The sequence below is a fragment of the Lampris incognitus genome, chromosome 4 (assembly GCF_029633865.1).
Source record: "Lampris incognitus isolate fLamInc1 chromosome 4, fLamInc1.hap2, whole genome shotgun sequence".
In the NCBI taxonomy this organism is placed as follows: domain Eukaryota; kingdom Metazoa; phylum Chordata; class Actinopteri; order Lampriformes; family Lampridae; genus Lampris; species Lampris incognitus.
In genome coordinates, this window is record NC_079214.1 from 63,177,522 (window position 1) to 63,200,331 (window position 22,810).

Here is a 22,810-nt window from a genome sequence, read left to right on the forward strand (position 1 = left end):
CTTGTAATTCCTCAAAACATCCTGTAAAAATGGACGATGGATGACGGTTTATCCCGGAGTCTGAAAACTACAAAGAGTTGCACGATGTCGGCCATCATTAGGACAGGATGACTGCGAAAATAAAGAAAACCTGTGTCGTTGGGGCCGAAGAAGGTTTGCAATTCATTTTCCGCAGTCATACAACGGCCCTTTCCTGCTACGGCATTCAAACACACTTCTTGTGTTTGGTGCAAAAGGTGTGGCATTGGGGTATCCGGGTAGCATTAGCGGTCTGTTCCATTGCCTACTAACACAGGGAACACCTGTTCGAATCCCCGTGTTACCTCTGGCTTGACCGGGTGTCCCTACAGACACAATTGGGGGGGCTGGAACTGGGGGGGGGGTAGCGTGAACCTCCCACGCACTACGTCCCCCTGGTGAAGCTCCTCACTGTCAGGTGAAAAGAAGCGGCTGGCAACTCCACATGTATCGGAGGAGACATGTGGTAGTCTGCAGAAGGGGTGGAGCAGTGACCAGGACGGCTCAGAGAGCGGGGTGATGGGCCAGGTACGATTGGGGAGAAAAAGATGAGAAAAATTAAAAAGGAAAAAAAAAAGAAAGGTGTGGCATTAATATAGATTGCATTTTGAATCCGGCGTCATAATGAAAAAAACAACAAAAATAAAGAAGTGCTTACCATCACTGGAGCTGAAAGCTTCAACTTTCAGCAGTGTAACAACTTTATCAAACAAACGTTTGAGACAAAATTAATATTTCTCATTTTCAAACACTACAAGTAAATTTACTGTGTATGAAAGCTACATCCAGGCTTTGTGACCAGTTTAGTTTTATATAAGTAATAACGCTGCAGAATGAGTGACCGTTAACATGCACATGATACACCTAGTCAAATAAATCCTGGGAGGGAAAACTACTTGTGGGTTTATTGGGGTTTACTCTCCAATAGAGCCTCTGTGGCAGACCACCCTGTTTGGTTGACCTCCTCTCTCATGGAAACTGGACTGACCGGCAGACCAGAAGTAACAACAAAACAAGTTAAACGAGAAAATATTTAAAATAAACATCCATATATTTCAGATGATGCACAACTCATTCTCCCACAACTGGCCGAGGACCAAACCCAGGTATGACCTGGTGGTCCGGTGTGTATGACACCGCTGAAACGCAACATGATGCTAAGCCGCACAGAGTGCATGCATACCCAATGCAGCCCATGGACACCGACCTCTAGACCGCTTACATCTCTCCTATTTCCTTTAAGTCCAACTAGGGCCCAGACACACCAAACCGACGTCAGAGAACTAGCGGCCTCGAAGGCCGACTGTTGCATCACCTCACGTCGCCTCTGCGTCAGGGCCAAAAAGTAGCACTTGAACACACCGTAAAAGACTACACCCAACGGCCAGCTAGCATGTACGTTCTCTGCCTGCATGAAAGGAAACAACTCTCCATACCAGCAGGTGGCGGTAGTCTATATTCCTCATTCAAAATTTGAAACCGGAAGACTGAGGACTGCGGATATACAAACAGTAAACAAAGCAGCGTTTGCTTACCATTTTCACTCAACTCTTGCTCGCTACAGACGGTGTTGCAATACGGCTACTTCTAATCGAGAATATGTCTGATAAAAAGTTGCTTGGCGGCACTGTGGTGCAATGGTTAGCACAGTCGCCTCACAGCAAGAAGGTCTTGGGTTCGAGCCCCAGGGTAGTCCAACCTTGGTTCGGTCATCCCGAGTTGTCCTCTGTGTAGAGTTTGCATGTTCTCCCCTTGTCTGCGTGGGTTTCCTACGGGGGCTCCGGTTTCCTCCCACAGTCCAAAGACATGTAGGTCAGGTGAATTGGCCTTACTAAATTGCCCCTGGGTATGAATGTGTGTGGGCCCTGTGATGGTCTGGCAGCCTGTCCAGGGCGTCTCGCCGCCTGCCGCCCAATGACTGCTGGGATAGGCTCCAGCATCCCCGCGACCCTGAGTGCAGGATAAGCGGTTCAGATAATGGATGGGAAAAGTTGCTTTTTATCGATCAGATCATTTGCTTGCCTTCGTAACTTCCGTTTCTCTTCTCGTGCACTGATTCGCTAAGCTGAACAGCCAATCAGAGTGATCTCTCTCACCGCCAATTCAAAATGCTGACTCGGCTGAATAGCTGCCAACAGGCGTTTGACTAGTGCCAATGGTGCGGGACACACCGCAAAAGCTAGGGCCACAGACGCTCACCGACGGTCCGACACTGGCCGATGGCCGACCATCAGCCCGGTGTGTCCCGGCCTTTAGATGTCATTATTGTCGGGCCAGATGACCGGATCCTTGCTAATTAACTGTAAAGAGACACACTATGGGCTGTGTGTGTGGGTGTGTGTTGATACAAAGGTGTGTACGTCTTACCATCGTTGATGAAAGCTGTCACCATGCTGGCCTTCTTCTTGCTGGCGTGTCGGTCGAAGGAGAGGCACTGCAGGTCTCTGAAACTGGGCGTCCCCTTGGGGCAGGGAAGGCCCTCACAGGCCTTGTGCTCCACACTGGCCTTCTGACAGTGTTTACCACCAAGACCAGGTCTGTCAAAGAGACGACGAGACAGTCATACGCACGCATGTACTTACAAACACACACAAACCAACACTAATACACACACAAACACAGCATTAACTCAGTTACATACATGCCCTGACATTCTTCACAAATCAAAAATGTGCCATCAAACTTTTGTGCACTCGGTCATGAAAGATGTATTTTGGAATGAAGGTTACGGATGTCATTTTGGCAACGTAAATTGACATTTGTACGCGAGAAGGAAAATACATGCCAATTGATTTTTACGGATAAAGTGTTTTAAAGTGCTTAAAACCATGGAAAGTCCATGTACTAGACCCAGCAACACTACAGTAGAGCACCGTAACACCGACAAGCCTGCCGTCACTGGAAACACCGTCTTCCTACTTACGCTCCCCTTTTTCTGTCATTTGCCATCGCAAAACTCGGTAACACTTTCTATGAAGCTTGCATCTATAATGCCCTATAAGCATCTATAATGCTCTATAAGCATCTATAACACCCTATAAGCATCTATTGCATCTATAATGCTCATACTTTCCTATAAGGTGTATTACAATGACTACTGGCTATGGCTGAAGACTGAAATAGCACTGAAGTGTCATTATGCATCTCTACAAAACTTCAGCAAAACAAGTTGGCTATGATGCATTATGACCTTTGACAGATAAACAGGCTAATGATGACATATTTATAATGCATAAATCCATTTTAAATTGACATAATGTATCATAAAGGTGGTTATGATGTATTGTGAGGGCGTATCCATGGTTATAATGAATCTTACAATGACTCATTGCTACACTTATAGGGCATTATAGATGCTTATAGGGCGTTATAGATGTAAGCTTCATAGAAAGTGTTACCGAAAACTCCTTTTCTCACTCTGTGTCTTTTCCTCTCTCTCTGTGTCTTTGCCAAGATGCAAATAGAGGATGTGAAGATTACACCGCCATACATCACCATGGCAGGTTGGGCATTGTTTATGCACTGCTGTGGTGATGGGAGCAATAAGAGTTGCTCCTCTGGTCAATGACACACCTTTCAACGACTGACCTTGAGGCCTGTACGCATATATTTTCTATTTGTGTGCATTTGTGTGTGTGTGTAGGCAGGCAGGGTGGGCTGATGCTCTGGACCTTATATGTGCTGGTATGTGTTTAACCTGAAGATATGCCCCCCCCCTTTTCTCCTCAATTGTACCCAGCCAATTACCCCACTCTTCCAAGCCGTCCTGGTCGCTGCTCCACCCCCTCTGCCGACCTGGGGAGGGCTGCAGACTACCACACGCCTCCTCCGATACATGTGGAGTCGCCAGCCGCTTCTTTTCACCTGACAGTGAGGAGTTTCGCCGGGGGGACGTAGGATCACGTTATTCCCCCCCAGTTCCCCCTCCCCCCTGAACATGGGCCCCTGACCGACCAGAGGAGGCGCTAGTGCAGCGACCAGGACACATACCCACATCCGGCTTCCCACCCACAGACACGGTCAATTGTGTCTGTAGGGACGCCCGGCCAAGCCGGAGGTAACACGGGGATTCGAACTGGCGATCCCCATGTTGTAACCTGAAGAGTTTGTTTAACTTTTGTTTTCACCCGACGGAGGAAATGTTTCCTGACTGTGGACTGCTTCTGAAAGTGGAAACGAAACGACAGGACCGCTGAGGAACTTCACCGTCTATGTGTGATAAATGTTGGAAAATGAGGGCTCCCTGCGACAGAGAGCTGGTCACAGTTATGTTAAAGTGGCTACCATCCATTTTAATACAGAACCCATTTCACAATATATTTTGTTTCTATATACTGACAGATATAAAGTAAGTAGATGCACTGAGGAAAAAGTCCAAAGAAAGGTGCAACAATAATAATAATAATAATAATAACCGCAATTCATAGAGCCTGACGACGACAGGATTTTGTGTGACACGTTAATTATTAAACTGTCAAAATTACTGACTGATGGTTTATAGTGTTAAGAACAACTCAACATTCCTATTTGCATAACACTCGTCTAGAAGAAATGTTTACAACGTTTTTTAAAATCAAGCCAAACAGAAGCCAAAAAACAAAACAAAATTATGGTCCTCACATTTTTTTTTCATAACACTGATTGAAATCAGTGTGTCAACATCTATTGGAGGCTAGTAGCCGTACACTTAAACCACTCATATCCTCACACACATGGGACTTTACTTACGGAGGGTTGTCACATTTCCTCTGTCTGAACTGCGCTCCGGTGCCACAGGTTCTGCTGCACATGCTCCACTGGCTCCACGGGCTCCAGTCCCCATCCACATGCTGGGGGATCGGGGTTTTGATTACACACTCCCCTGCCCTGCACCACTGACACGCACACACACACACACACACACACACACACAACAATAAAAATGAATATGCATGAAGGTAATGCCCCCCCCGCCCTGCCCCGCCCCCATTTTCTCCTCAATTGTATCCGGCCAATTGCCCCACTCTTCCGAGCCGTGCCGGTCACTGCTCCACCCCCTCTGCAGACTGCCACATGCCTCCCCCAATACCTGTGGGGTCGCCAGTCGCTCCTATTCACCTGACAGTGAGGAGTTTCACCAGGGGGACGTACTGCGTGGGAGAAACACGCTATTCCCCCCGGTTCCCCCCCCGAACAGGCGGCGCAACCGACCAGAGGAGGCGCTAGCACAGCGACCAGGACACACACCCACATCCGGCTTCCCACCCGCAGACACGGCCAATTGTGTCTGTAGAGACGCCCGACCAAGCCGGAGGTGACATGGGGATTCGAACCGGCGATCCCCGTGTCGGTAGGCAACGGAATAGACCGCTATGCTACCCGGACGCCCCCAGTAATGCATATTTTCTATTCATTGTGGGTGTTGAGTTGCACTAAGCTGGTGTACAACCCTGGTGTGTCTGCTTGATGTAGTTCTCAAAGAATGAAGATTTGAAACCCTCAAAATCTGATCACCAGTAACTATAACATGGTGACAAACGCTCAACACACTGTTATTTCTTCTTCTGAGGGGCACTGGCAGCGCTGCTGACATGAGGCCCACTATCACTTTACTAGAGAGGCCAAGTTCAAATAACAGCCCACACAAAAAGGGGGTAATGTATTTATCATCTGCTGTATGTGTGTGTTTGTTTTAGACAGCGGTGATATTCTGGATGGGAGTTTGATAGTCAGCTACTGCTAATGTGGCAGGTTAGCCAGGTTACAGGCTAGCAAAGTGAGAAACAGCCGTTTCACCTCAGGCTGATGCTCCAAATCAATGTTCGGACCTTCCCACCCCCCTATCCAACCAAACCAAACAGCCAACCTTGTCCGGGCCACACTCTGTGCCATCCAGAGGAGGATCCAGTTTGGTCTTGCAGGATGTGTCTCCATCCACCAAACACCACAGGCCAGCACACATCAGATGCTGAAGTACACACAAGAAAGAAAAAACCCAGATAGGTTGTAATACATTTTAATCACACCCGACGAAACATACGTAACAGCGCCATCTGTTAATCAGAACATTAATTTCCAATGCAAAGGCTGCGTTGCAGCTACCCACCAGGACCAGGTTTAGGTTTAGTCCAGCAACATACAGCATTCGACTTTCATGATAACTAATGACCTACTGTTGACATCTCGGGTATTTTTACAACTAAAAACAGAACTAGAAGTCATGGGAATGTGAAGACTGGCACTTGTCTGTAGAAGGAATACCAGTGATGTTTTTCCAACTTTCCAACCTTTTACTCCTGCCACCCAATCCATTATGCTCGACTGGCGCGGTAACAGATAAAATATCCCAGGGTAAAAAAGGGAAATGTTATCACACATAAAATATAGAATACAATGAACACAATTATGTTTTGGACTAAAGCAGCACGTGAGTGTTGCAGAGGTCCAGTGCATCCCAGTCAGTAGTAAACCAGTATGGGGCAAACTGGTTGGCAGCCAGTTTACAGAGGAAAGGAAAAAAGAAAGAATGGATCAAGCATGTTACACGCCCAGCCAATACGAAGAAAAGTGCAGATAGTGAACTGAAAGACATAGTAATAAATAGTGATGGAAGCAGTGGATACTAAAAAAAAAACTAAAAAAAACTTCTTTTCCATTTTGCCTTCGTCCTTCCAAAGACCGGTTTATATTCATATTGCGTTTCACATTCAGTTTAGACTGACGCAGATTTGAACAAGGATTTCGTCAAGAGCCAAAAGGGGATGCTGTGCAAAACAGAACATTTTAGCCTGTGGGTAGTAATACAGCTTTCTTGGCCTTCGGTGCCAAAATATTTGAGGCATTTGCATCAGCCAGGTTTACCTGCCTGTACACACGGCGTATAATAATCACCTTGTCCTCAGATGTGGTTTGTAAGCGGGTTAAAAAAAAAAAAAGCTGGCTCCTCTCCTTGAGCAACTGAAAGCCCGCAGTGGTGACATAATGCGTCGTGATTTATTATTTCCTGCTCTGATACGGCGCTGAGGTCATCAGCAAGCATTTCCACTTAGCAGTTAGGGTGAAGAGCCGAGGACAAACCGGCCGACGGCTTCGAGCAAAACACCATCGAACGTGGACCGCCGTTACCGCAACATTGTGTTCGCATTCTTTGTCGCATTGCTTCGGCAGCTCTGCATGGGGACGGAAGCTACCCTTTTGTGTTTTTAAAGAGATGTGGAGGGGGAAGGAAGAGGAATAAGACAAAAGCAGGGAGCTAATGTGTAACATTTACAGACACACACTATTGTGGTTTTTCTTCACAGCTTGGATCAGGCAGGACTGCGAGCCCGGTGCTGCTAAACACAACCGACACTGGTACAACAAGACCGCTAGGGGTTCAACCAAAGCAGAAGTCTAACGTCACCAGTGTCGGTAGTAATGAGAAGAATCCATCTTCTGTGTTCACCAGCTCCTGCTGTTCTTCTTCTTGGAGAGGAATCGAGAGGAATTTACCAACATGTGTGAATCAGGTAATCGCATGTCGGAAGGAGGAAGGTCATGAATCAAGGGCGAAATGAGCCTGGTTAGGTGGTGGCAGAATGTACCAGCCACGAACAGATGAGCGTGATCGGTTCGAGGCGATATAGTGTTGATAACAAGCAGTATTAAAGACGTATGTGCAATACCCTGGAAGAAATAGACGGAGAAGTGCCCAGAAAAAAAAGGCAAACACTCTTCTTTTTCCACGCAGAACCCTCGTTTCTTAGAGAACAGCACTCGAAGTGCAAGCGTCACGTCTTCTCGACCGGTCCGGATTCATTCGGGGGAAAAACGTAGTAAAACAGCACCGTCGACCCATGTTTTACCTCCATGTCGTTGCAGAAGGTGGCGTTGGTGCCAAACAGGATCTGGCACTGTTCGTCAACGCTGTAATGCATGCCGGGCAGCTTGGGAGGCAGCTGTACCTGGTAGCGGCTCCGTGGGTCTGTGTGCAACAAGCAGGCGCTGGCTTTGGACCTATTTAGCACACACACACACACACACACACACACACACACATACACAAAGGATCAATTCATATTTTGCACTCATAGGTATGGGGTTTGAGTCCTACCAGCTTTACCTTCTATTGAGTCGGGTCTGACCACAGGCACTGACGCCATTCTGCAGCAGAAAAGGTGCGAGCATCAATGTGGACATATCGTTGGCCTTGCAAAGAACACTGCAACCAAATAAGATGCAACCAATAGCCAAGGCTCAGCGTTTTCGATTTTTCACCCGGGTTTTATGTTTCCACGGATCCAAAAGGTGTTCCTGTTCGTGTGAGGTTATGTAACAGTGTCCTCTTGTGGCGAAATTCGGCACGCTGGATGGCTTTGAAAAATAAAAACCGAAAACGCCGAGCCTTGCTTACAGCTAAAGGTGCGTTGTAATTTGTGATACTTGTGTTTTTGTGGTACAGCATGTTTGCTCTTTACACCATCACGAAGGCGTGCATATACATGGACGCTACAGTAGGGCGCCCGCCAAACAGGAGAACATATGAGATCCAAACAACCGGCAGCCTTCGGTTGTTTATAATATCAATCTACTCCATGCCAGTCTACAGGCTGGTGGTGTGTGCCGGGATCACAGTAAATGAATTGATTCCCATGAGCCACTCAACATGATTTATTCTTTGACAGGCAGGTGAGGCAGGACTGAGAAAGCACTCGGCTTTGCGGTCTCGTCCTTCCTAGAGTCCTTCACCAAAGCGTTCACTCACGCAAACAAAGCAGAGTTTCATCCGGTGCTTAGCATTTCTTTCTGATCTTCTGATGTGCTGTAGTCATCCAGTCCAAACAGCAAATCAGCTTTTCAGGCAGGGCCAGGGGGGGTGGAGGCGTCGAAACAGGCGTCCAATAGTTTGGCAGTGTCTCTAGAATATTAGTCTTTTGATGAACTGTTGACATTTTCCAACGGAGACTACCGCCACAGTCACCACTTTCAATCTCTCTTTTGATGCCACATCCTCCTCATCAGCACCTGCTCAGTACAACTGGTCATAAATAATACTGGCTCGGTTCTACGTTCAGGCCGGCTCCACTGAAAACGTCTCGGCTCCCACTCCTCGTGTTTCTGACCCGTACTTTGTTTTCCCCTCCATTCTCTTATCTACGGACTCTCCTACCTTTTATCATCGGTAGAACTGCACATCAAGGACATAAAGACATCATAAAGACTCTACTGTAAAGTCCAATACTCTGCAGCCATGAGAAGTGCGTGTGTGTGTGTTTTGTGTGAACAGGCTGCAGGGCATCGTAACACACTGCCGTTTTCCAACGACAAAACGTAGCTCCAGAATGTAGTCTGACAGGAGAGTGAGCATCGGAAATACATGACAGATGATGCACTGTTTTGCCGACGGTCCGCTTTGTGTTTTATTATGGCTTAAAATGTTTTTTGTTAAAAGTAACCTGCTAACATCTATTTCAGCATCTCTGCACCGTCGCACCATATCACCTCTTATTTCACCTGCATAAGTCAAGCCTTGTGTATATATCTGAAGATTGTTGTGTTGTAGTGTTGTTTTCTATGTTAAGTACACTGAGAGGGCCACGAAACTGGAGTCAAACTCCATGTATGTGCAAACCTACATGGCGAATAAACGTGACTCTGATTCTGATTAATTCTGATTAACTACACCTGATTCGACCTTTAGTCGGCTGCCCTCTGGTCTACTGTAACTTCACAGGACCCGGCACGGACAACACAATTCAGTCCATTCAACGGCAGGCTAGGGCCTCATATGATGAGTTGAAACGCTGACGCCGGTGTTTGGAGATGGTGGAGGAGTCTCACATTCACCCCCCCAGGTCATGTTCCACCCCAGCAGGCCTGCATGTGCTGGGTACATTACCACCATCGCCACATAGTTTTCCCATTACCGGAGCAATCCATCCTGTCATCGCCACCCGGGCTCGACTCGTCTCCTCCCCGACTTCCTTGCGGTGGAATCAGCCTTCCTCTTTAGTCAGGAGAAAGCAGCAATAATCCATCATAGCCCGACGAGCCCGTCTCCTAACAGGCCAAATTCCCTGTTTCCCCAAAAGCATATCCTTTGTCCTCGAGTCCCTCTGATATATTCAAGTAAATAAGAAAACTCTCTTTTCTTTCCGCGCTACTTTTCTTTTTTACCCTTTATCTCCTTCTTACTTCGTCTCTTTAGGTTGACAGGGATATTATCAGAGCACGACACCTTTGACCTTTGTGCTCCTCATTACTGCTCAGAGATGAGGAGTATAGCCAGAAGTGCACATAACTGGTGTGCAGGTGCGCATTTATGGTCAAACTAAATGACGCGTGGGCGTCCGGGTGGCGTAGCGGTCTATTCCGTTGCCTACAAACACAGGGATCCCCGGTTCGAATCCCCATGTTACCTCCAGCCTGGTCGGGTATCTCTACAGACACAACTGGCTGTGTCTGCGGGTGGGAAGCCGGATGTGGGTATGTGTCCTGGTCGCTGCACTAGCGCCTCCTCTGGTCAGTTCAGGGCGGAGGGGGAACTGGAGGGAATAGCGTGATCCTCCCACGTGCTACGTCCCCCTGGTGAAACTCCTCACTGTCAGGTGAAAAGAAGCGGCTGGCAACTCCACATGTATGGGAGGAGGCATGTGGTAGTCTGCAGCCCTCCCCGGATAGGCGGCGGCGGCGGCGGGGCAGCGACTGGGACGGCTCAGAAGAGCGGGGTAATTGGCCGGATACAACTGTGGAGAAAAAGGGGAGGAAATCCCCCCCCCCCCCAAAAAAAAATCACTGGTAAGAAACTCATTATGGCAAATGAGTCAATTTTAATAATCAGTTGTTAATTGTGCAGCTTTTAGCCTTCATTCTTGATTAAGGGGGTGCGTTTTTTTCGAAGTTAGCAAGATTAACTGTTAAACCTTGAGCTCCTGCAAATAGGTTACGTTACAAGTAGCTTAAAGCTACATTTTTTTCCCCTCTGGTTTTGGGATTTTCATCCGTTCATCAAAATGTCCAAGAAGCAAGCTACATTAAGCAATTGCTTTGGTGTTGCACCACCTCCAAAGAAATGCCAGGCTGAACCTGCACGTAAAAAACGTGTATTCGCGAAAAAAGTGGGCTGCAGGAAGTAGCCTGGCTCCACACAGATGACGACCGCTCGGAGATGTGGTGCAAAATACGCCGTGAAAATCCCAATCTCGCAGATAAAAGCAGAGCCTTTTATATTGGGGCAAAACATTTTAGTCGTCCCAACTTTTGAAAAGCACGAGAAGAGTAAAAAGCGCATGAACGTGACGGGCGCAGCCAGGATCAGAAACCCACCCGCCCTCTTGACACGTGGCAGGACAAACCGAATGAACAACAGTATCAAGCGCTGTGTCATATTTTCTGTTGGCCTTTCACAAAGTGAAACGTGCACCCCCGATGCGTTCACATAAGGAGGATATCGTGCTTTTTAAGGGGCCTGGGGTTAATGTTAAAGAAGGGGGAACCCGCATCACGCAGAGCATCGCACAGACAATCAGCTTAGACTTGGGTAAAAAACTGACAGCAGCTGGATTTTGGGGCATGCTCTTTGATGGATCAGAAGACATAACACAAGTGGAGCAGGAAATTGTGTACACTGTGTCTGAGAGTTTGCCGCAGATGTCCTTGGATTAATTCATTTGGGTATGAACCAAGTGGCACAGGACACAGTGAACGGACCGGATCGGGGATTCCCTTGTGCATATTCTGTGTACCGCCCACACCCTCGAGAACTGCACCAAGTCAGCTGACCGCGTGGAACCATACTGTGAGACCTTTAATCGCTTCGTTGTCAAGTTGCTGAGCTTTAATTTACAGAGAGGGGGCACAAAAAGAGCAACTAAAGAAGATATGTGATGAGCAGGGCATCGCCTTTGTGAAACTAGGAGAGTTTCACAACATCAGATGGTCTGCATGGCGGCAAGAGACTCTTGAAAACATGGATGCTATTACCTGCCACTCAAATTCAAGTGGCTCCAAGTGATGACAGTGACCTAAAACATATCTACACAGAGCGTTTTCAGTGTTTCCTCGCCAACATGCTAGACACTGGAAACATTTTACAGTTCACCTCCCTCAGGTTCCAGCAAGACTAACTATTGGGGAATGCAAAGATGAGCTCATGGTCGCTGCTGGACAGCTGACACTACTGCTGGACGTTGAAGGCAAGTAGAGGGGAGAGACTGTCTCAAATGCTAATGCTGACTGGCTGATGTATGGAGAGGTCTAATTCATGAGTCTGAAAGCAGATATGAATCCCTTAAGTCATGTGATCAATTTTTAATTTTTGATCCTTCAACTTGGCCTTGAGAAATGCAAGACCTCCACGGTTTTGGCAACCCAACACTTCCTGACATCCTCCAGAAATATGAGGCCAGCTTGTCTGCTGACACAGACTCCACTGTAAGAGAATGGATGCGTTTAAAGCGAGCGGGAGAACGTTTGGCTGCCTCCTCTGTGTATGACTTGGTCAACACAGTGAAGATAAGTAATCCAGATAGTTACTCCGACATTCATAAAGTGCTGCTGTTGTCCCTTACACCGCCCTTGAGCAGTGCTGCATGTGACAGGGGATTTTCGCATCGTAATATAATAAAAAGCAAGTACAGATCCCGCCTGTCAGACTCTTGCCGTTCATCCCTGATGCATATCCACTTGTCTAAGATGACAACAGAGACTTTTGACCCAAAGCCAGCTGTTATGGACGCAAGCAGCTACTCGCAGACTCAACCAGGGAGAAAGAAGTAGGCCTACATCTTCATCTGCCATGTTTGGAAGAGAGGAAGACGGTGAGGAGAGCAGTCAGGAGGGTAGTGCATACTAAAGACTGAGTACCAAGCAACATCTCCAGGTGCTCCCTTGAGAACCAGACCAAAAAAGTTATGTGCACCCCTGAGTATAATCCACTGTTTTATTCTTAATACTGAGGATGTAGATTCACATCCTCCGTGAATCTTTTTTTTTTTCAGAACGTATGAAGTGAGTCTACATCTCATATCGGCTGACGATGAGATGAGATGTAGATTCACTTCGTACGCTCTGGAAAAAGGCTCAAATGCCAAAAAAGTAAATCGTTACCACCAGTTTTTGTGTGTCACCTCACCCTCAGAAAGATTTTCACAGGATAGAAACATTAACCTCATGGAAGACGATGGAATAACAGGCCGATGAGCCCGTAGGTTGCTAGCGTAGCGTGTGTGTGTGTGTGTGTGAGCACATCCAGGTAAAGTCATATTCATCCCCTGTGTTATGAGCTAGGAGGGTGTGTAATCACAAAAGGGAAATGTCAGCCCTTGGCTTAGCAAACCGAGACTTACTTGGATTTTCCACTTTTAAAATACTGCTATAGTTAAAGAACGTCAGCATAGACTCCCAGTAGTGTAGCACACTGACACTCTCAGGGCACTTGGCAGTATGACTGTGTGCTTCTGTGTGTGTGTGTGTGTGTGCGTGTGCGTGCATGTGTGTAGGGGCTTGCATGTGCAAGTATGCATGCTGACGTTTGCAAGCGTGTACGAGTGCATGTGAACACATGAGAGTGCACCACAGAAAACCCTAGAAGGAGAATAACACCAAGGGACGGGGGTGGAGCACGGCGGTGCAACCCCTGACCACCTGACATCCTAGAGTCTACCATCTAGACCACAGGATTGATAAACAGCGTGGCTGCCTCCCACCTGAGGAACTTCTCGAGGTCGTCACGGCTGCAGGAGGACCAGGAGAGATCACTGGGGTTCCTGCCTTTCACCCATTCACCGGACATGATGTGGGCATGGCCGTCGCAGGCGGGATGGTCGTCATCGTGGCTCATCCCCAGGCTAAAGATCGAGGCGGGAACACAAAGGTGTACATTGTCAAAAATTGTTTGAACTAATTTTCAACCACGGAAGTAAAAAAAAAACAAAACTCAAACATCCCACGAGGCCGCTTACAATCTAGGTCATGGTCGTGGAGGCTTTTTTTTTTTGTTTTTTGGTCCCACAGTTCTACTGAAGATTGTTTTGCAACTTGGTCTCAGCTGGTCAATAAAGATCTATATAAAACTGATGGGGGGGGGGGGGACACCCGAGACGTTTCAAACATAAAACAGGGAATTTAACTGCAAAATTTTTTTTAACACAAACCACGGTTACACAAACGTACAACACCGCAGAAAACCACTGAGCTGTAGTGAATATTCTTTATCGGGCCATCCGTCTGAACACACCTGCAACATATTCACTGTGGAAAGTCACTGCCTTAGGGGCACTTTGACTTTCGTTCATTGCGCAAATGCACAAAGAGGTGTATGTAGCGAGAAGGTTGGAGAAATGAACAGACAGAGAGAGAGACAGAGAGAGAGAGGAGAGGGAGAGAGGGAGAGAGGAGTGTATGTTTAAAGAGGGAGAACTTTGCTTGAGCGGTGTATGGGTTTCCTCCAAAGCCATGACCTACATTTGCAAATTAAAAACAACCCAGCCAGAACTCCAGGCAGCATCTCAGAGACTAAAACATTTGCTGTTGTAAACTCCTATTCCCCCTTATTTCAAAAGAAGAAAGCCGTATAAAATCACATATCAGGGCTCGTATTCGTCCGTATTCGCCGTGGCGAAAAAGAAATCGCTCCGGAAAGGGGGGGATTCAGAGGTGGGTAGGGTCAAACAAAAAAGCCTGGTAAAACCAGGCTGGAGCAAAATATGATCTAAAACACACCGGTACTGATCCAATAGGGAATTAAGACAGGAGGGGAAGGGGGGGGGAACGGCGTGACGGTGTCACGATGTGGTCTATGCTGGTAAAATACCAACAAAAACAACATTAAAGTAAATTTTTAGATTTTTTTTTTTTTTTTGGACCGGCGTTTTAAGTCCCACAGGTGACAGATGAACCATGATGTGCAGGTAGCGCTACCGACAGGCCTGGACTACAGTTGTCACACAGGTCACTCCTGGGTTCCCTACTGATATGCCATCAAGCAGCTGCGTGGTGAAATATTACCTCATGCCTCATGTCTGAGAAGCCCCTCGCAAGAAATGAAATGATACGTCAGTGGAACTCCATGACTTAATCTTTACCATTCCATCTCTTCTTTTCTTTTTTTTTGCTCTGTGGAAACTATTATCCCGTCTCTGAAACTGGGACACATGGATGCCAGCAGTAGCATGGTCACAATCAAGCAAGGTGTGTGTGTCTGTGTGTGTGTGTGTGTGTGTGTAGCACTACCCCAGTAAACTCACAACATGTTTAGAGGGCTACACAATGGGCATCAGTCGGGCATATCCTGTGCCAGCTTGTTACTTTTCCGGGCCCTGAAAGCAGCAGCAGAGCCGCCTGATGAAAAGCAGGGTCGTTCCTGTGGGGTCTGGCACGGCCTCAAAGGGTTAACACACGTTGGCAACATGTCCAGGTAAATTTGGCCTTTATTCTCGGCGGCCGGGCCATCAATAAGAGCTTTATGTGGCTGCGCTGAGGGCTAGCTGCTAGCATTAACAGACACCTCCATGCGATGCCACACAGAGTAAGAAAATAATCAGCCGAGCTTGGCACCGCTCGTCGATGTGGAGAAAACAATACCGCTGATTATTCCAGAAAACTGCTTACGGTTGCACTAGGCAGCATTTTTTTATGCTAAAACGTTTTAGCACACTGAGACAGGCAATGAGGCGGTATAAGGCAAAATTGGCTCACTCCGTGTGTTTGAACCCAGTGGGATCATCAACTCCTAGAGGCCGGTGCTGACGCAAAATGATAACCGACGCATGTGATATATCATGCTGCAAAATTACATAGCAAGGGGCGTAAACAAGGTTGTGAAAAAGTGCCACCGGGCATCCGACCGCGGGGGGTCTGGATCGACTTGAATCGAGAGAGGCGCCTAAAAATGGTGTGCTAAAAAAAAAAAAAAGAGCCTCGTGTTCTCACAGAGCCTAGTTTTGATTAAACCAGCGAGGATGGTGTGAGGGCTCGCCTCTTGCTGTGTCTTTGTGCCCCACTGTGAGCTATTGTTTCTGCTTTCATGTGCCTCTGGACGGCTCTGTAAACCTGCCCTGCTTCGAACAAGCGGATCTGCATTTCTGCAGATAACGCACACAGTTTGTAGGTCCACGTGATTTTCTGGGAACATTTCTGCAAATAGCAAACAATTCAGTGTTTGGAAGGAGACCAGTTTTTTTGTTCCAAGCTGTTGCATCCATTAGTAAATGCGATGATGGGCACAATTAATTCACATTAGGGTGTATTTTGCGACGATGTTCTTTCTTGTGAGGGCCCGATAATGTAAAACGGCGAGCAACGCAAACGTGCGCATTTCTCTGCAGATTTATTATTGCGCTCTGCTCGTGTTTGGAAAGGGTAAATAAAACACAATAAATTAAGTTTGATTGACTGAGGTGTTGTCTGGCACGGCACTTAATTTGCCGTTTGTGAAATGGAAACACTGGTTAATTTCCAAAATTTGATATGAGCCAAACAAGATGTAATGGTCATAGTGGGGCACCCTGTCCAGAAAAATAAACTGCCAACATAGTCGATTTCTTTTTCTTTTTTTGTGTGTGTGGTCCCCCCCCCCCCTCTTTTTCTCCCCGGCCAATTACCCCACTCTTCCGAGCCGTCCCGGTCGCTGCTCCACCCCCTCTGCCGATCCGGGGAGGGCTGCGGACTACCACATGCCTCCTCCCATACATGTGGAGTCACCAGCCGCTTCTTTTCACCTGACAGCGAGGTGTTTCGCCAGGAAGACATAGCATGTGGGAGGATCACGCTATTCCCCCCCCAGGCATCCCAACCTGACCAGAGGAGGCGCTAGTGCAGCAACCAGGACCCATACCCACATCCGGTTTCCCGCCCGCAGACACGGCCAATTGTGTCTGTAGGGATGCCCGACCAAGCCGGAGGTAACAGGGATTTGAACCGGAGATCCCCGTGTTGGTAGGCAACGGAATAGACCGCCACGCTACCCGGATGCCACATCGATTTCTATTCACTAGCTTCACTTGGCATATACCCATGACCATTATTACTCTTCTTTTGATCTTATCTTATCGAAAATAACCTTAATGCAAAAAAAATTACGAAGTGACATTGTGCAGGCTTAACCGGTGGGTACCTGTAATAGCTCCGACAGAACGCTCTCCCCATGAACACAGCTTAGTCCTCAAAATGGTAACCATGGCGACTCTCAATATGAAAGAACAGTAGCGTGATATTGTCCAAAATACATCGATATAAACATGAGCACTGACAGAACACATAAGATGCCTGGCAACATACTTGTGTCCCAGTTCATGCGCGATGGTGAAGGCCAAGTTCAGTCCGTTATCTTCTGCCAGCACACACTTCCTCTTGGCACTGCAGATACCTCCCAGGTAAGCAATACCTGTAACAGACAGCATGACATGAAATGACAACTCTTTGTTAATTCTTTACAAAAAAGGCTCAGACTTCAGCAATTAGCAAAAAGGAAGTGATGAGGAAGCGGTAGAGGGCATATCTAAAGGAGCATGGTAAGAGAGATGCAAGGAGAACCAAAGACCTGAGCCTGTACAGCCCTCGTGGTGATTACGTGTCATCGTCTCAACCGATCACCAGATCATCCGATCTCCCCTCGGGGATGAATAAAGTACTTCTGATTCTGATTCTGACTCCGATTTTACTCAGTTAATGTGCAACCTCGTCGGTACCGTCCCAGCACGTGATATTTCAGATGCCTTACTGTCCTGGTTTTCATCTGTCAGAAAGTAGAGCTACATCTCCCCCTCTTCCTTTGGATGGTTTTTTTTTTCTGTAAAAACTCTCAAACTAAAGAGATTTTCTACTACTATTTCTAAAAATGACTGTGGCTTGGAATCCCATCGAAACTTGTTGTTTTGCTTTAAATAATTGGTATTGCTCTAAAAAACCACGCTCAAAAATAACTCCAAATTCTTAAAGGAAAATTCAGTTTTTTTTTACAAAGCGGGTCTTGTTTTTGTAGTTTCTGCGGTCGAGAACACTGGTTATGATATCAGCTTTACAGCGGTGTCTTGGAGAGCGACCGAACACAGGCCTTCAAAACGAAGTGGACGGCGTGATTCACTCTGTTGTGTTGCCATGATGTGCTGGACGTCCAAGTGAAACGGGATACCAGGGACAAAACTTGGAGAAGGGTGCGATTTGATTGGGTGGTGCAAAACATTTTACGATATCGTTTGTTGGAACGCTGCTCAGACTTGGCGACGCAATCACAAAAAGGTGGCTGTTTTAGAGGAAATTAAGGTGATTACATTTTGATGTAAAAAAACTACTTTTTTTGCCATAAGTTGTTTAATAGAAGCATAAAGTGACTGGGGAAATTACCTAAAAATGTAAAAATTTCTATTTTCATTTCATTTAAGCCTACCCTCTCAGCAACAGCAGTGGGAGGAAAAAAAACGTGTCTTCAACTGTGTCCATGTTTCCTCATCATCCATGACTTAGTCATGTATATACTATATGGATGGTTACCACTTCCTACGGCAACTATAGGCCGCTGATCTACCAATCATTTTTTCCCCCCATCTTTTTCTCCCCAGTTGTAGCCGCCCAATTACCCCACTCTTCCAAGCACTTCCCGGTCGCTGCTCCACCCCCTCTGCCGATCCGGGGGAGGGCTGCAGACTACCACATGCCTCCTCCCATACATGTGGAGTCGCCAGCCGCTTCTTTCCACCTGACAATGAGGAGTTTCTCCAGGGGGGCTTGGCGCGTGGGAGGATCACGCTATTCCCCCCAGTTCCCCCTCCACCCTGAACAGTCAGCCCAACCGACCAGAGGAGGCGCTTGTGCAGGACACATACACACATCCAGCTTCCCACCCGCAGACAATTGTGTCTGTAGGGACGCCAGACCAAGCCGGAGGCCTGATCGACCAATGATAATATTGGCCATTTCAGATAATAACTTTTGTTTTCACCTCTAAAAGCGTGCTTCAGATGACTGGGTTAAGGTGGAGTTGTTGGAACATGTCCGATGCTTGTGTCCACTTGCCCCATTGGATACCATTGTAAGGCTGTGTCCGGTGGTGGTCCCTCACCCAAAATCTCCCCGAAATGAAGCCAACTGAGTAAAATGATGTCATAACCCATACGCGTGATGGCAAAAACTAAAAAAACAAGAACCAAGTTGTAAAAAAAATCAATCTTGATTTTCTCTTTGAAAGCGTTACCCAATTTAAAATAAAGGGAGCTCCCACTCTTACAGCGCATGCAGACTACACACAAACAATGGGATGTAGAAGTCTGAATACAGGAGTCAAGATTTCTTCTTCTGTTTTTTTGCTTGACATTGGAATGGAGACAGAGCTGTGTGGTATTGCTGGCATTCAGACATGTTTAAAAACAGGTTTGGTGTGATTATCTAACGGTAATACATGAGTGGCCAAAAATGTTTAAAAAACAATCAGTCAGCCAGTCGGCCAAGTGGGCTGACATCACTGGAGTGGCTGTTGCAGCTCCGCATGTGTCAGCTCACACACCTGCTCTGTGTCTGCACCTGGAGCCCGGCCAGCACGCCCACGCCAATCCACACAGCCATAAATTAAATCACTGACAAGGATAAGGCAATCAAAGCCAGATGAGAGTTTTCCCCCCCAAAAAAGAAAAAGAAGATCACATTTTGCCCTTATCGGCCAACACGGCACCTTCTTACTTAAGTGGCACATGAACTGGATGAGAGAGCAGGCTTTGGTTCCTAGGCGAGGCTGAGATAAAACAAAGGATAAACACAGAAAGGAAGCAGGATTCAAACAAACAGCTGGAGGAGATTGGAGGGGATGTTGGATGATTAGATTAAGGGCAGCAATAAAGGTCTATGAAATGTTATAAAGTTCACACGTAATTGGGACAACTCTCGCAGCGATAACGTGACCGGAGGCCGTTGCTCCTTTTCTCTGCGAGTGTTTCAGCTCGGGTCGCTGTGCTGCAGACGTCTACAGGAGGAGGCGCGAGCCCTACATCCAGAGCGCTGCACTGAGGGAGCTGTAGTCCTGGAAGTTGTGTTTATCTTTGTACAGACGCCAATGAGGAATGCCTGGGATCTTTACAAACTCAACTCATACAAAGGATAAGTGTATATATATGGGGGGGAAAACACTGAGCGATAGCGATATACGCTATATGCTTATCCTTGAGGGAGGCTAATGTTAACGGGAGGGGGGCTGATGTTAGACCTCGAGGGGAAAACAGGCGAAGGAATTAGCCAGCAAAAACCTGAACACTAAATAAAGACGTCTCACCTCACTCACTCACTCACTCACACACTCACTCAAGCACTCACTCACTCATTCACTCACTCCCTCATTCAAGCACTCACTCACTCTCTCACTCAATCACTCATTCACTCTCACTTAAGCACTCACTCACTCACCCACTCAAGCACTCACTCACTCACTCACTCATTCACCCACTCACTCACTCACTCAAGCACTCACTCACTCACTCACTCACTCACTCATTCACCCACTCACTCACTCACTTAAGCACTCACTCACTCACCCACTCAAGCACTCACTCACTCACTCATTCACCCACTCACTCACTCACTCAAGCACTCACTCACTCACTCACTCAAGCACTCACTCACTCACTCACTCACCCACTCAAGCACTCACTCAATCACTCATTCACCCACTCACTCACTCACTCAAGCACTCACTCACTCACTCACTCACTCAAGCACTCACTCACTCACACACACACACACCCCACTGGATCCATCTTGACTGATTTAAGAAACATCATTAGTGTTTTTATGATACAAACGCCACTGACTAATGGGGAAATACAGCAGGACTACAGGCTTTGATTCTTTTAAACATACAACCCAGTGAAATACAGTCAGCATGTTATTATATGTGCACATGATTTATTTCACTGAGTGAGCACATTCCTGACCTCGTCACAGGTGTGTGTGTGTGTGTGTGTGTGTGAAGATTCAACGGCGTATAAACTCTTAGCCACACTCTGAACTTCCCCTCCACTACGATGGCTGTGGAACTGGACAATGTGTTTTGGATAGCTGGATAGTCCGTTTTAAACCCTGTTCTCCAGTCTCTACTCCTGGTTGACGCATTCCTTCTCCAGGCATTCCCGGTTCAGCTCACATCGTTGACCCTCAGCCACCTGTTTCAGCCAGCTTTGGATGGACACAGAGGTACTGGGGGCAGATGGGTCCTTATCGCTTAAGACACTTGCCTGGACCAATGTGTAAAAATTGAGCCTAAACAAAGAAACTGGTAAGCGCTCTCTGAAATGAAACAGACCTCAACTGGAGAGTAAATCCCCCCTATTGAGAGAGAGATAAACTGAGACAGTGACGAGAAGATGACGGTGGCTGCCGCTATTCTTGATGAGTGGCGAGAGATCATGTAAGGAACATCCTCCCTTTAAAGTTTGGGTATTATGCGCTCATTAATGAGGTGGCATTAATGAGCGCAAAATGCCGTTGAATCTTCTAGTAGTGACCGAAAGGGTGAGGTCGCGAATACAAGCGGCTGAAATGAGTTTCCTGCGTAGGGTGTCTGGGCTCAGCCTTAGAGATAGGGTGAGGAGCTCGGACATCCGGAGGGAGCTCGGAGTAGAGCCGCTGCTCCTTCTCATTGAAAGGAGCCAGTTGAGGTGGTTCGGGCATCTGATCAGGATGCCTCCTGGGCACCTTCCTTTGGAGGTTTACCAGGCACGGCCAACTGGGAGGAGACCCCGGGGTAGACCCAGAACTCGCTGGAGGGACCACATGTCCAATCTGGTCTGGGAAGGCCTTGGGATCCCCCAGGAGGAGCTGGAGGGTGTTGCTGGGGAGAGGGGTGCCCTACTTAGCTTGCTGCCACCACGACCCCACCCCGGAAAAGCGGCTGAGGATGAGGTGAGACGAGATAACGAGGTGGCATTCATCGAATGCCTTTTGATTTCCCAAAACGAGTGACGAGGCAGCTCCGTATCAGTTCAGGGGTTCAGGTTGTTTCAGTACATGTGGATTACATATCGCTACAAACCACTTGACAACTACGGCTTCTTACTTGCTGTCATCCCCCTGGAGCTCCACGCTGCTTTTTGCAGCTCATCTCGCTATTGAACAGAATGGATCAATTTAGCAAAATCCAAACATAGTGGCTTTGGACTGCATTTGGGCTGACGCAAACTCCCCCCCTCCCCCCTTAATGGAAATATTTCTGACTGATGAAAACAGATGTTGGCCTGGATTCTTCCATGTTTTTTTCCTCCTCGCTGGTTCTCTGTGTTTTACAACCGCTCATGCTCAGTCAGAGGCTGCAATTATGTTTGCATAATGTCTATCATCTTCTCCAGCTATTGGAAAGAATCTGATGGATTTTAATGCAAATGAAAAAGGCCCAACATTATCCATTTTTCTTTCATAATCTCTGACATCATACGTAGGTGGACGTCTACATGGCAACTTGGGGTTGTAGAATTTGTGGCAATGACAAATTGCGCCGGGTAGAGATGGTCGGCGTAATGAGCAGGGCTAATGAGTTTTTGACAAGGACACAGCTCGTACTCTAGCGAGGCAGTTTTAGAGCCTTGTGGGTCGACGGTCGGATCCTGTATTCTATTTTTGGGCCACAGCTGACGTGTATTGCAGGTGGACGACGGCAGAAAAAGCCATGTCCAATATCAGCAACAGCCAATCTGAGCATGCTACTAGCACCGGAAAAAGAAAATATTTTATTTGCAAAGTAATCTGCCAGGAATTTGACTTGATTTTGAGCTCGGCATCACACAGGACAAGTAAAAGCTCTAAAGGTACTGGTCTAACCTTGGAAAAGGTCAGGTAGAACAGAAAGGAGGGGGGGGGG

At 47.2% G+C, this 22,810-nt stretch overlaps 1 protein-coding gene across 1 annotated transcript in view; it reads right to left on the minus strand.

Annotated features, from left to right (window-relative positions):
- The window catches only part of adamts17 (ADAM metallopeptidase with thrombospondin type 1 motif, 17), a 124,656-nt gene that overhangs the window by 44,252 nt on the left and 57,594 nt on the right, over nucleotides 1–22,810 (minus strand). The window contains exons 8-13 of the mRNA XM_056279402.1: nucleotides 17,254–17,359; nucleotides 13,683–13,823; nucleotides 7,842–7,992; nucleotides 5,864–5,965; nucleotides 4,747–4,892; nucleotides 2,386–2,555 (exon numbers count right to left, since the gene is read on the minus strand). Of these exons, the coding sequence (XP_056135377.1) occupies nucleotides 2,386–2,555; nucleotides 4,747–4,892; nucleotides 5,864–5,965; nucleotides 7,842–7,992; nucleotides 13,683–13,823; nucleotides 17,254–17,359 (816 nt within the window). The remainder of the gene's footprint in view (nucleotides 1–2,385; nucleotides 2,556–4,746; nucleotides 4,893–5,863; nucleotides 5,966–7,841; nucleotides 7,993–13,682; nucleotides 13,824–17,253; nucleotides 17,360–22,810) is intronic.